Source organism: Brienomyrus brachyistius, chromosome 3, assembly GCF_023856365.1.
Source record: "Brienomyrus brachyistius isolate T26 chromosome 3, BBRACH_0.4, whole genome shotgun sequence".
Lineage (NCBI taxonomy): Eukaryota > Metazoa > Chordata > Actinopteri > Osteoglossiformes > Mormyridae > Brienomyrus > Brienomyrus brachyistius.
In genome coordinates, this window is record NC_064535.1 from 16228618 (window position 1) to 16242347 (window position 13730).

Sequence of the window (13730 nt, forward strand, 5' to 3'; positions counted from 1 at the left end):
TTCCACCTGCAGAGCCAGCATGCAGCCCTCCGCCACCACCAGCAAAGCGTGTCAGGCTATCCAAGCCACGGCCAGGGATCGAGGATGCAGAGGCCCTTATTATGTATGCTTCAGTTGTATAAGTTGAAATTGAAAAAATTTAAGCAGAAACTTTAAAAATGAATTCAGAAAAAGAGAAAATTGACATGGAAGAAATAAAACTAAATTTAGAAATATTAAAACTGCAAGAATAACTAAAAACCAAGGGATGTACCTGTTATGAATGAGCCCTCGATTAATATAATCTTTCATTCTTAATAGTATGTTACTTGGAAATCAACTAAATCTGAAATATTTCTATTGCAAGAGTTGTGATTGACTATTAATAATATCATTGTATGATAACTGAAATTCAATGATCCTCTGTTTTCCATTTGCATAAGAACATTGGAATTGCTTCAGAACACTGTTGAGGGAGACACAAAGGTAGCCTAATTCATACAAGCTCTCTCTCTCTCTCTCTGTTTCTCTTTCTCTGTGTCTCTGTGTCTCTCGCTCTCTTTCTAATAACTTCATTGTTAACTGCATTAGTCTGCTATCAACGGCTCAAGCCTCCATTGCCAGCTTAAAAATGACGTTTTGGAACTAGCAAAAGAGTCGTTGGATGAGGGAACGGGGAAGACAGGGCAGATGTAATAGAGAGAAATAATCCTACTCACAATAGCGATTTAAGTAGAAAAACCGGACGAATCCCTTGAAATATATCATCTGATCGATGTCTTGAGGTGTGGCAACCGTAGTATAAGCGGAATAATTGACTCCGGACCGTTGAATTATTAAAAAATAATGCACACCCGAGGTGCATCACCACCTCGGGTGTGCATTATTTTTTAATAATTCAACGGCCCGTCGTCAATTATTCCCTACATATTTAACTATATTAATATAATTATGCAATTGAGCTCAGACACCACATGGGGGCCTCATTGCTGCGTAACTGTAAAGCCCTCAGGGAGAGAGAGAAACCAGCCAATTGGAGAAGGAGGATGTTGCTGGTAAGACTGTCAGTTAGCTTGTGTGGGCGTGAGCATTAGCTGCTCTAACCCCACACATCCTGTCTTCTCTGTCTAAGAGGCATAGTCCGCGTCTGAGTCCATATTCCCCAGACTTGTCATTAATGTTAGTTCATCGCCATCTGCCCTGTCTTCCCCGTTCCCTTCAATAACACCCCATATCCTGCACCCTTGTCTGCCAGCCCCGTCCTTACCCGCTACCCAGGGACGGATTACGGACCGGGCCAGCGGGGCCGCTGCCCAGGGGCCCTTGGGGTGCAGGGGGCCCCTAGCCCAAAACAATTTGCAACGCTTATCAACAATGTATTTTCATTTGTCTATTTTAGAGGGCCTACATTCTTTGATCCTCTGCCTACAAGGGCCCCTGACCCTATAGGGAGGGCGTTTGGCTGCCAAGGGCCCTTGAATTGTGGTGGTTGTAGAGGTGGTGCTGGTGGTGGGGGGGGCCCTCACGAACGTTTTGCCCAGGGGCCCACACAACCCATAATCCGTCCCTGCCGCTACCTGTCTGCCCGTCTATCCAGCGGTCCAGACAGTAAGACAGGGAGGTACAGCATGGACTTCCAACCCTGAGGGTGTGAGACTGCCGTGCCGCCCACTTGTACTTACATTTGTGGATAAATATTATTTCTGAGGATGAAAATGTTAATTATTTAATGAAATTGTTAAAAAATGTGGCAAAGTGTCAAAAAATAAGCGCCATACTTCCGACATTATTTTCTTATATTATAAAAGGTGATGGGTAAGGCTGTAAGGTCCATTTAGGCTGGTGTAGTGAGTCTGGGTCAGTGTGTAGGTTTGATTCCACATGTTAACTGCTGTCTATAATGGTTAATGTGCCCTCTGCTCCCAGGAATGGGCTCGTTACTCACTCTGACAAGGAAAACACAGTCTGTCCAAACTATAGAGACTTTTATAAATATACAGACCATATATTGTTTTTCATATTATTGCTTCCTAGTAAAGCCTGTTGCTTTCCTGCTGATTATACATTATTTCATCATCTGGGCAGGTTTACTGCTGAGAGGAGGAGTCCCGCCTCACATCACCGCTACTGTGTGTGTATATTTGGAGAAAATGAGCTTAGAGCCCTCTGATTTGTCACTGGGTGTGTTTGATGTTTTCCTGTAGTTCCTCTGATAAGGCATTGCTGAGTGTGATTAGTGGGTGGGGGCGTGTTCACTCTGGGGGGCAGGATAGTATAAAGACCCTCGCTGAGAGCTCAGAGGTGAAGGTTGGAGTCTCAGCTCTGGGGAGAGCTGGTTTGTCCTGATGAAGATGGAGATCTGCCTGTTCATCCTCCCTCTCTCATGCCTGCTTCTGCTCACCACAGCCAGTAAGTACCATGATCTTCCTCTGCTCCAGTGGTCCACTCTCACTCTGCAGAGGTCAGGGGTCATTATTTGGATCTGAAATCCTTGCTGTTTATTGCACGGCAGGGTCTGTGTGCTGTGTGTTAGAAACAAATAAATTGAACGGTACCCAGTAGTCTGACCCAGAATGTATAAAATGTTTACCAGTAATAGAAATGCATCATCACCGTTAGATGTAATTTTGTCAGGACTATATGAGGGGTAAATATTTCTGTTAAAATATAAGCTATAACATCCTTAAAATATTATCAAAAACAGTAATTGCTTCATATTGTACTTTATCACAATCTGTGTGTTCCACATTAGATGTTTGCTACTGTATGTAACAGAATGCGTGTGTCTTAATGCTGAAATAGTTCAAATGAGACTCAGTACTCTTAAGAATCATGACGAATTTATAAACATATTTTACATACATCTGTTACAAACTCTGCAGAATTTCCACTGTATCAGAATTGGCATTAAAGATGCACCAAAATGGAAAATGTCAGTTTAAATGTAAAATTTTAATATACTAACTTGATCTGGTTGATTGTACCGTTAATACAATAAAATCATAATCAGTGTAAGATATGATATTGCTGTTTATTCTAAACTGAGTACAAGAGCAGACTTACAAAGTTATGAAGTTCAGTATGCCTATAAAATCAAAAGGCTAGTACATTATAAGTATATATTTATTAATGAAATTAATGCAATATTGGCCTATAATGAAACGCTACATAAAATACAAAGAATTTATTTTCTATTAGTATGTATGAATTTACAGAAATTAAACCACATAAATCATTTATATTCAATACAATTAAACCACAGGAAGTGTCCTCTCTGAGGAGCTGCCCTCTGGATATGAAGATGAGTATGAAGATGAGGAGGACAGTGAGGAAGACCCTCTCTCAGGTAGGGGGCTGAGCACTGTGGATGTGGGGAGATAGTGTAGTGTTAAACTACCTACGAAAGTTACTTTTTTAAAAAATTGGTGGATTTTTATGTATTTGTTATAAGAACGGGGATGGCATGGTGGTGCAGTGGTTAGCACTGTTGCCTCACACCTCTGGAATTCAGGTTCGAGTCTCGCTTGGGTTACATGTGTGCAGAGTTTGCATGTTCTCCCCATGTCGTCGTGGGGTTTCCTCCGGGTACTCCGGTTTCCCCCCACAGTCCAAAAACATACTGACGCTAATTGGACTTGCTAAATTGCCCATAGGGCAATGTGCGTGTGAGAGTGAATGGTGTGTAAGTGTGCTCTGCGATGGGCTGGCCCCCCATCCTGGCCCTGACCCTGCCTCGTGCCGACCCGGTAGGATAAGCAGTTTGGAAAATGGATGGATGGATCCAATTAAACCAAATAATTCATTAATATTCTAATTTTTATCTTTTAAATAGTCGTATTTCTGAAGTGAAATTTTTAAATTATATTACGTCTTAAGCGTAAGGTAATCGCTTCCTTGATTTTTATAAAGCTTCCCTGTACTGTAAGCAGATTATTACAGGGCTTCGCCAGGCTCCGGTGCGCGGAAAACTGGAGGCTGGTTCATTTACAAATATAAACTATAAAACTTAAAGCCGCGCCTTATTTAACATCCCCTAACCTTCTGATCGCATCTGGAAAATGGAAGCTTCAAGTTATTAAAACTGGAAGTCGAGAGTTATTAAATCTGTTTTGCCGAGTTTTACATGAAATGTTGGTACAGCGTAATGTGTTTCGCGGTCGTCAAACGGTAGATATTGGGCGGTCCAGGTGCCCGATGGTATAATTAGTTATCTGACGGGGGCTGGGGGTCGCTGAGTCTGTAAGAAGCACATAACGGCCACGCGGTGCATTTACAGGGAGGCACTTTTCAATATTTCAGGCAAAAACGCCATAACCGCCAGATTTTTCCTCACATGTTCACTGACCAGGCACCCAGTTTGACTGTTTTAATTTGATTTATTTTTTAACAGATGTGAATGTGAAACTTGTAAATGGCGGCAGTCCCTGTGCTGGGAGAGTGGAGGTTCTTCATGAAGGAGAGTGGGGCACAGTGTGTGATGATGGCTGGGATATGGAGGATGCTGCAGTGGTGTGTAGGCAGATGTTCTGTGGAGATGCTGTAGCAGCAAAAGAGGAAGCTCACTTTGGAGCAGGAACAGGGAGCATCTGGATGGACGACGTGGCCTGTGGAGGGTCAGAGTCGACACTGAAGGTCTGTAGACACAGCAGATGGGGAGTTAATGACTGTGGTCATGATGAGGACGCTGGAGTCGTCTGCTCAGGTAGGACACATGTACTGATCAGTAAACGTGCTGCGCAAAGTCAGTTTGCTCACTTTTAATCAAGAAACAAAAATGTAAACGTTTCTCAGTGAAGCTTTTAATAGTGTAACCGTGTGTTACTATGAATTTCAGGTTAGAATTGCCCAGTGTGTCTTAATTTTATATTATTTCACATTCAAAAATTATAGCTTCGATAATTTGTGCACAGGAGAAATCACCATTATAGGCTTTATAGAGTCACACAGTCTAGTTTTATATTCTATTATGTACTATTTAATGTAAGCTATTATTTAAAAAAAAAATCTTAATTTTTTAATAAAAAGCTGGCGGGGGCCTGGAGCCGATCCCAGGCAGCACAGGGCACAAGGCAGGGGGTCACCCTGGGGGGGGATGCCAGGCAAATAGATAAATGCTGTGATTAATCAATTACTGCAAGTCTGTCAGAATAAAATCTGTGTACTTTCTGCTTTTGTTTCCTAAAGAAGAAATACAGCATAGATAGATATATTCACTTCACTTGTTATGTAGCCTGGCAAAGTCAAAATATTAATGAAACAAAATCTTACCTGATATTCTTCAGATATTTAGTCAAATACATCGTTTCTGGACTCTATGGACAAAGAGAAAAAGATAATAAACAATGAATATTACAGGAAGTTCAGCTGTACTTTGTACACAGAAACACAGAGAGCCTGTGAAGCCTGATTCTGTTCTTATGTTTGTTCTGATTTAGCCTGAAGCTGCAGTATCAATGTGCTTAAAACAGTGATTAATCGTAGTTTTATACTATCGGGAAATGTAGGTGAATATATTATTATCCTATTATTATAATCCATCCATCCATTTTCCAAACCGCTTGTCCTATTGGGTCGCGGGGGGTCTGGAGCCTATCCCGGAAGCAATGGGCACGAGGCAGGGAACAACCCTCCATAGCAGTGTCAATAAACAATATAATAACAATAATATTAATAATAATAATAATAATAATAGGGGCGGCATGGTGGTGCAGTGCTTAGCACACGGTTACCACCATGCCGCCCCTATTATTATTATTATTATTAATATTATTGTTATTATATTGTTTATTGACACTGCTGGGGTGCAGCCAGTGATGCAGAGCAGAGAATGGGACCCTGACCTCACCACCAAAGGTCTTTAGTGAGGTGACTAGTCTGATCGCACCACCCCCTCCTATACACAGTGTTATGCTGGACCAGCTGTAACAAAAGCCACACTCAGGGAAACACACCAGCAGCCTTACTCCCCATGTGCAGGTTACCTTGTCCTGCTCCTGACTCTAATGTAGCGACTCCATCAGGGTCAGTAACCATAACGACATCACAGATAGCCGAAACCACAGGGCCACCTGCCCCCCGATGTCCTCAGTGCAGAGAACCTCTGACTACAGCTGAGCAAAGGTGAAGGAAAGACCAGTCAGTGTGCAGCCACTGGCATGCATCTGCTTAGACGTGTCATAGGAAAGAATGCAGCTGCTTTTACTTAACTGATGTCTGTAAATCTGTTTTATTTTGATCTTTCTTTACTTTTAATTGAAGGAAATTTTGAAATGCGGCTGACAGGAGGCCCTCATCCGTGCTCTGGGAGACTGGAATTTAAACATGGAGACTCATGGTACACAGTGTGTGACCCTGACTTTGACCTGCAGGATGCAAAGGTCGTGTGTCGGCAGCTGGGCTGTGGGATCCCTGTGGAGGAGCCCAGGAGGGCTGCATTTGGGGAGGGGGGTGGGCAGGTGTGGTCAAAGAAGGTTAACTGCAAAGGGGATGAATCTGATTTTGGTCAGTGTTTGAGATCATCCACAGAGGAACAGAACTGCAATCATGAGACTGACGTGGGACTGAAGTGCTTCTGTAAGTTAATTTATTGTGCTGGGAAATGGTTTAGTAACATATAGATACAAGACAATTTTCTAGTATTATTGAATGTCATTAATTATACCCTTCAAATCTCTCTTTATTAATAATATTAACACATACAAAGAGATAAAATTGCTGCTACATGGTGATATTCTGTATTTGCTTATTTGTTTTTCTGTTGTTCCACATTCATGCTGTTTACAGGGTACACAGACTCCAGGCTGGTGGGCGGCCCTGACTCCTGCTCTGGGAGGGTGGAGCTGCAGTACCTCAGTGAGTGGGGGACAGTGTGTGATGCATCCTGGGATATGAGAGCAGCCAGTGTCCTCTGTCGGCAGCTGCAGTGTGGGGGCGCTGTGGCAGTACCAGGACAGGCCTGGTTTGGAGAAGGGACAGGCCGCATCTGGGCTGATGTGTTTGAGTGCCAGGGGAATGAGACACACCTCTCCCAGTGTGCTGTGTCCTCATGGAGTCGAGCTGCATGCTCTCATGGACGGGATGCAGGACTCATCTGTAATGGTGAGGACTGTACTACAACTGACACTTGTTCAAACAATAGATTAGTAATTTGGGCTTTTTCATTAATTATTATCCTATGTTCGTTATGATTGTAGATCGTTAATTAAACTGATAATACAATTCAGAACAATCTAGTTTCATATAAAATCCGTCAATCATCTGTACCATTTACACCATTGAGAACAGTGGAGCTGTTGTTGGCATTTTAATGGCAATATTTGAAAAGTATGGGTGACTTAATTTACTCAGTAGAAGATAATATTCATATCAGCAACCAAAACTCCAGCAGTTAATACAATAATTAATTAAATACAGATCTACAAGCTGTTTTTCTAATATGCACATCTGACAAACACTGACAGTGACTGATGTATCCGCAGGGTCTAAATCTCTCTCAGCTCTCAATGGGACAGTACGACTGTCTGGAGAGAGTGGCTGTGAGGGTCAGGTGGAGGTTTACTACCAGCTGACCTGGAGCAGAGTTCTCATGGACTCCTGGAGCTTCAGGGAGGCCTCTGTGGTCTGCAGGCAGCTGGGCTGTGGCTCTGCAGTGAGGCTGAACAGTTCCTCCCTGTCTGGGACAGGGGACAGTGATGCGTGTCTGACAGGGTATCAGTGCTCTGGGAGTGAATCTCACCTGTTGAACTGCAGTGATCCACAGAGCCTCAACTGCAGCTCTAGTCCACAGGTGTTCATAGAGTGTTCCAGTGAGTACAGAATAGTTATGTTCAGATATAACTATGTTCAGAGAATCATATTTAACAGAAAGTCAAAATTTCTTTTAGATAAACAGCACCAACATCAGACAGATAGATAGAAAGATATAAACAAACAGAAGACTAATACAATTATAACATAAAAGACAAGAAACAAATGACCTCCCACTGTACCTCCTTCTCCCAGAGCACAGGTCCATCAGGCTGGTGGGTGATGCTGGGGGCTGTGCAGGGAGGCTGGAGGTGCTCCACCAGGGCTCCTGGGGGACAGTGTGTGGAGACTCCTGGGACCTGAAGGATGCTGAGGTGGTCTGCAGACAGCTCCAGTGTGGGACGGCTCTCCGTGACCCAGTGCCCACCTTCTTTGGATCAGGAACTGGATCCATATGGCCAGATAAGGTGGACTGTGAGGGGAATGAGACATCTCTGTGGGACTGTCCTTCAGCACCGAGGGAACAGAATGACTGTGTCCATAAAGAGGACGTAGGAGTTGTGTGTTCAGGTGAATGTTTTACATCAGGGATCTTCATCTTAATAAAGGGAAACAAATCTGTGACAAAACCTAAAGACTGACATGCAGTCATAGACTAAAAATACTGACTTTCATAGTTTAGTCGTGTAACATTGGGTCAAGGCATTTGAGCAAAAACAAAACCAACATTTATGCAAGCAATTTTACATTTAACAGCTCCTCATTAAATAACTAATCAAATTTCACTGTTCCTCTGAATATGAATAGTCATTCATTTGAAGATATTCCTTTGAACTCCCTGTAGACTTTAAAGAGATCAGACTGGCTGAAGGCTGCTCTGGGCAGTTGGAGGTTTTCTATAATGGCACCTGGGGAAATGTGTGCTTAAATAAAATGGACACAAACACCACCAGTTTGATATGTCAACATCTCAACTGTGGAAAGAATGGGACTGTTTCTTACTCATGGTCTCGGCTGAAAGGAGCTCCGAACTGGCTTGATAGTGTGGAATGTCGCCCACATGACTCCACACTGTGGCAGTGCCCGTCCTCTAACTGGGGAGACAATAAATGTGATAAAGATGAAGTGGCTCGGATCACCTGTCATGGTAACTTACTGTATTCAGTATCTTTAATAGCCAACTTTGTGTTTAGGTTTATTAGTTTATATAATTACCATGAAATCATCAAGAAAACAATCTCTCTTAGTAGACTTTATATTTCTAATTTCTATAAGACTACATAAAAAGATCATTTCATTAATTCTTTCTTCATTCTTTCCTTGTGAAAGGATGTTCTGCAGCTTCCAAGGACAGACCATGTTCACGTAAGTTCAGTTATTACCTGCCCAGTGTTCCGTGTTTGTCAGTCAGTAACATCAGTGAGAAATCAGTCCCAGCTCTTCACTGAACTCTGTCATCCTCACATGTGTCCTCTGCCTTCTGCAGTGCTGATAAATCACATTCTTTACTTGCCCCCTAGGCCACCCCCCCATGAGACTGCAGGGCGGCAGTACTGAGTGCTCAGGGAGGGTGGAGTTGTGGCATAACGGCTCCTGGGGGACGGTCTGTGACGACTCCTGGGACCTGAGAGACGCCCAGGTGGTCTGCAGACAGCTGGGCTGTGGACCAGCACTGGAGGCTCATGGGAACTCTGCCTTTGAACGAGGAAATGGCACCATTTGGCTGAATGAGGTGAACTGCAGGGGTGATGAGCTCCACCTGTGGGACTGTCCTCACTCTCTTCAGGAGCAGAGGAGCTGCAGCCACAAGGAGGATGCTGGTGTTACCTGTGCAGGTGGGACTGGGGCAGCAGACAGACTGTAACCTCAACATTATGGCAATTTGGCTTTTAGAACCAATAGAATTCTGGGAAAAAATGTAAAATAGAATGTTTATTAATAACCTTCAATGCTTCATTTTCACAGGTTCATCGCTGCTTAAGGCCACTACAGGTGAAGTTGATGTATTTAATGTATAGTGCTGAGGGGTTCATCAAATGTAGGATTAATTCTGTTTATATAACAATATCTATTTACTCTTTCAGAGTTTCCTTCAACATCCACTACAACAAAGAAAGGTATCATTTTATTATGTGTTATGTTGTGTTATAGCATAAGTTCTTATGGAGGAGTAATTTAAATATATTTCTGTAACTCTGCAGCTCTGAGCATGACAAGTGGTTAGAACATGGATGTTCCCCATTTTTTTAAAACAATAAAGTTTTAATTATTCTAGTCACAGCTTGGGGCGGCATGGTGGTGCGTTGGTTAGCACTGTTGCCTCACACCTCTGGGACCCGGGTTCAAGTCTCCGCCTGGGTCACACGTGTGTGGAGTTTGCATGTTCTCCCCATGTCGTCGTGGGGTTTCCTCCGGGTACTCTGGTTTCCCCCCACAGTCCAAAAACATGCTGAGGCTAATTGGAGTAGCTAAATTGTCCATAGGTGTGTATGTGTGAGTGAATGGTGTGTGAGTGTGCCCTGTGATGGGCTGGCCCCCCATCCTGGGTTGTTCCCGGCCTTGTGCCCATTGCTTCCGGGATAGGCTCCGGACCCCCCGCGACCCAATAGGATAAGCGGTTTGGAAAATGGATGGATGGATGGATAGTCACAGCTTTTCATTTCCAACCCTTTTATTTTGAAAATCAGCACAAAATATGTTTGTATGTTTAATTAGTACAATCATTCTGCACTGTCAGACACACTTTATACTGAGTCTCTCTGTTAGTTCCTCCTACAGTTGTACCCCCTTCCATTCCTTTTGTGGTCTTCCTGGTACTGGGAGCTCTTCTCTTCCTGCTGCTGGTGATAACAGCTGTCCAGTTGTTCCAGAACAGAGTGCTGAAGAGAGGTACAGAAGTATATTTCTGTAGGGTGACTCACAGTAAGAATGGTGTATCTGAATGGGTCATATCAAGTCTGTATTATGTCCTACATTTTCCATTATTGGCTTCATTGGTATACAGACGGGGGTCAGAGGTCACGTGATTCAGGGAATAAGTCTATAGGAACAGCCTAGTTTACAGATATTTTGCTCTTAGATTTATTTGACGATTGGGGTGGGATTGCGATAAAACTACACAAAATGAAACAAAGAGCTACTCAACTGCTCAGAAAAACAGAGAGACTTCATATACAACAGGAATGGATGCTGTTGTTCCCATGTTTATTTCATAATCCATAATAATACACAGATTTACAGAAACGGGGGCTTTACATTAGAGTGAGAAACGTAGCCTGGACTGTCAGCTGTGTCTGTATGTCCACCTCCACAGCTCTGTACCAGGAGGGTCTCACCCCTCTGCACGAGGCCATTTATGAGGAGATAGAGTACAATCTGACCAGGGGGGAGACCTACAGAGCCCCTCGCAAGGGTGAGTTCAACTTCTTGACCTCCGCAAACTTAACCGAACAAACTTTTTAATAGGTAAGTATAGGTAAAAGTGGGAAGCTGGTGAACAGTGAATTTTTGGTGATTAAAGGTATATTTTTATGACTGAATGAGATTTTGGCATGTATGTACTGCATGTGTGTGTGTGTCTGTGTGTCTGTGTGTGAGTGGGTATACCTATCCTTATGGGGACACATTGTCCTCATAACGTGATAAATATCAGTTTTTTTCCCATAGAAGTGAATGACCGATCCCCATAAGGATAGGTATATCCAACATGTGTGTGTGCGTGTGTGTGTGTGTGTGTGTGTGTGTGAAAAAGCTAAAAATGCAGAAACTCTTGTATTTTGTTTGGTTACTTATGGTTATGGTTAGGGCTGGCTGGGGGTTAAGGTTGTCATAGTTAGCGTTAGCATTTTTCCCATAGAAGTGAATGATCGATCCCCATAAGGATAGGTATACTCAACATGTCCGTGTTTGTGTGTGTGTGTGTGTGTGTGTGTGTGTGTGTGTATGTGTATGTACCAGTATGTGTATCTGTGTCCTTCCTGCTGATTTTTCATCCATTACTATGAGATTAGAGCTCAGGAGCAGAAACCACGCAAGGGCCTCATGGCTGCATTGCTGTAAAGCCCTGAGGGTGAGAGAGAAACCAGCCAATAGGGAGAGAGAGGATGTGGACAATATGAGTGTCAGTCAGCTTGCCTGGGCATGACCATTAGCTGCTCTAACCCCACACACATCCTGTCTTCTCAGTCTGAGAGGCATCAGCAGAGGAACCTTCATGCAGAGTCTCCCTGAGCACAGAACTGACTGTCTCTCTCCTTCACAGGAAGTGTCCTCTCTGAGGAGCTGCCCTCTGGGTATGAAGATGTGGAGGACAGTAAAGGAGACCCTCTCTCAGGTAGGGGACTGAGGTCTGTCAATTTGGTACAATTAATGATTAGTAACAGGAAACCTCTTTTAACACCATGAAGGGCATCATTAGTCTTTAACGATCATGTTTTACTACAGAGGAATCAGAGAGAGAAGTGAAGGACGGTGATGATGATGCTGTCATTACAGGAAAGATTGCTGATAATCTATCAGGTGGGTGTTTACCCTGGTTTACATCAGTTTATTATTTTATCTCAGTATCAGATTGAATAACTTTATCCTTATAAGTATATCTGATGTCCCCCAAGGTTAATATTAATTACACCAGCATAATAATTTGAGTTATGTAAAGTCTACAGTGATGCATGTCTGATACACAGAAGCAGCTTTTCTGTGTCTGATACAGGGGATCTGGTGATAAAAGACTCACCAGCAGACTATGATGATGCTGGATCTGTTGGACGGGACTCAGGACATTTCTTTGGTAAATTATAACATTCACCGTGTTTCTGGTATGGATCCATGCTTATTTATATATTCTGAAATCTTTCATATTTAATTTTCAGCCATAATTTTCAAACATATTGCTCTGTAATATTTGGAAGCTAAAGTTTGCATAAAACCACAAACATTGTTATGATGTTGTGAACTTTTAAAGACTTTCAGAGTAAATTGTTTGCAATGAGACAATCAGTAACTCTAACAGTCACCTGTCTCCTGTGTACTGAGGTCTCTCTTTTCCCAGGCTCAGGGTTGATGGTGACAGGAGACACAGCAGAGGACTATGATGATGTTGAGGGTATAGAGCAGAGCCCACATGTTATACAGGGTCAGTTTCTCTCTATACACATCTAATGGAGCAAAGTGTCTCTGAAACCTGTATGCTTCTCTTTACATATTTATAATCTTTTATTATTTTGATTTATTTATGCATAATATTCATTTGAGTGTGACTGACATGGAATGAGATTTGAATCACTTTATGTGTGTCTGCCACAACTAGCTAATAAACATTATTTTTGTTTTACATACAGCTACTCTCCTTTCTAAGTCCCAGTTACAGTTTGTCAATACCCTGTGCCCCTTACTCTGTCCCTGTAGGTGAGAGAGCTTTGACCACACTGCCCCCTGGGGAGGGCCCCCCTGAACCTGACCAGACTGACTATGATGATGTGGGGGAGGAGGGACTGACAGTCCTGCCTGAGGAAGCTCCTGTCCAAAGGTTCATGAAGATGTTCTTCAAATGAGCTTCATGGCAGCAGCATCTGCCACATTAACATAGCGATTCACCATTTTATGGATTTTCAAGGTCTTAAGATATTTAAGATAAAGGCAATTTAATAATATGCTCATATATATTAAAAACAATTTATGTCACAACTTTGTGGCATTTTCTGCTTTTGTATTTTGTAATGTTTTCTTTCCTTAATACTTTTCGTTAGATTTTGAAATTAAACTCATGAATTACAAATGATATATGACAAATGTTTGCCTCACCAACAGCACTGTGGGAATTTTAAAATAAAATGTTATAAAACTGCCCAGAATGTTAAATATATTTCTTATTATTTAAAATGCATCCATTATCCACCCATCTTCATAACCCCTTGATCAGTACAGGGCTGTGGTGAGCCTGGAGCCTGTCCCAGGAAACACTGGGCACAAAGGACACCCAGGACAGGGCAGTCAGTCCATCACAG

At 42.7% G+C, this 13730-nt stretch overlaps 1 protein-coding gene across 1 annotated transcript in view; it reads left to right on the top strand.

Moving 5' to 3' along the window:
* The first annotated feature begins 2288 nt into the window (after positions 1-2288).
* The window catches only part of LOC125739181 (scavenger receptor cysteine-rich type 1 protein M130-like), a 41616-nt gene continuing 30174 nt past the window's right edge, over positions 2289-13730 (top strand). Inside the window, exons 1-4 of the mRNA XM_049009033.1 lie at positions 2289-2388; positions 4370-4681; positions 6238-6552; positions 6763-7077. Coding sequence (XP_048864990.1) covers positions 2325-2388; positions 4370-4681; positions 6238-6552; positions 6763-7077 — 1006 coding nt within the window. The 5' untranslated portion in view covers positions 2289-2324. The remainder of the gene's footprint in view (positions 2389-4369; positions 4682-6237; positions 6553-6762; positions 7078-13730) is intronic.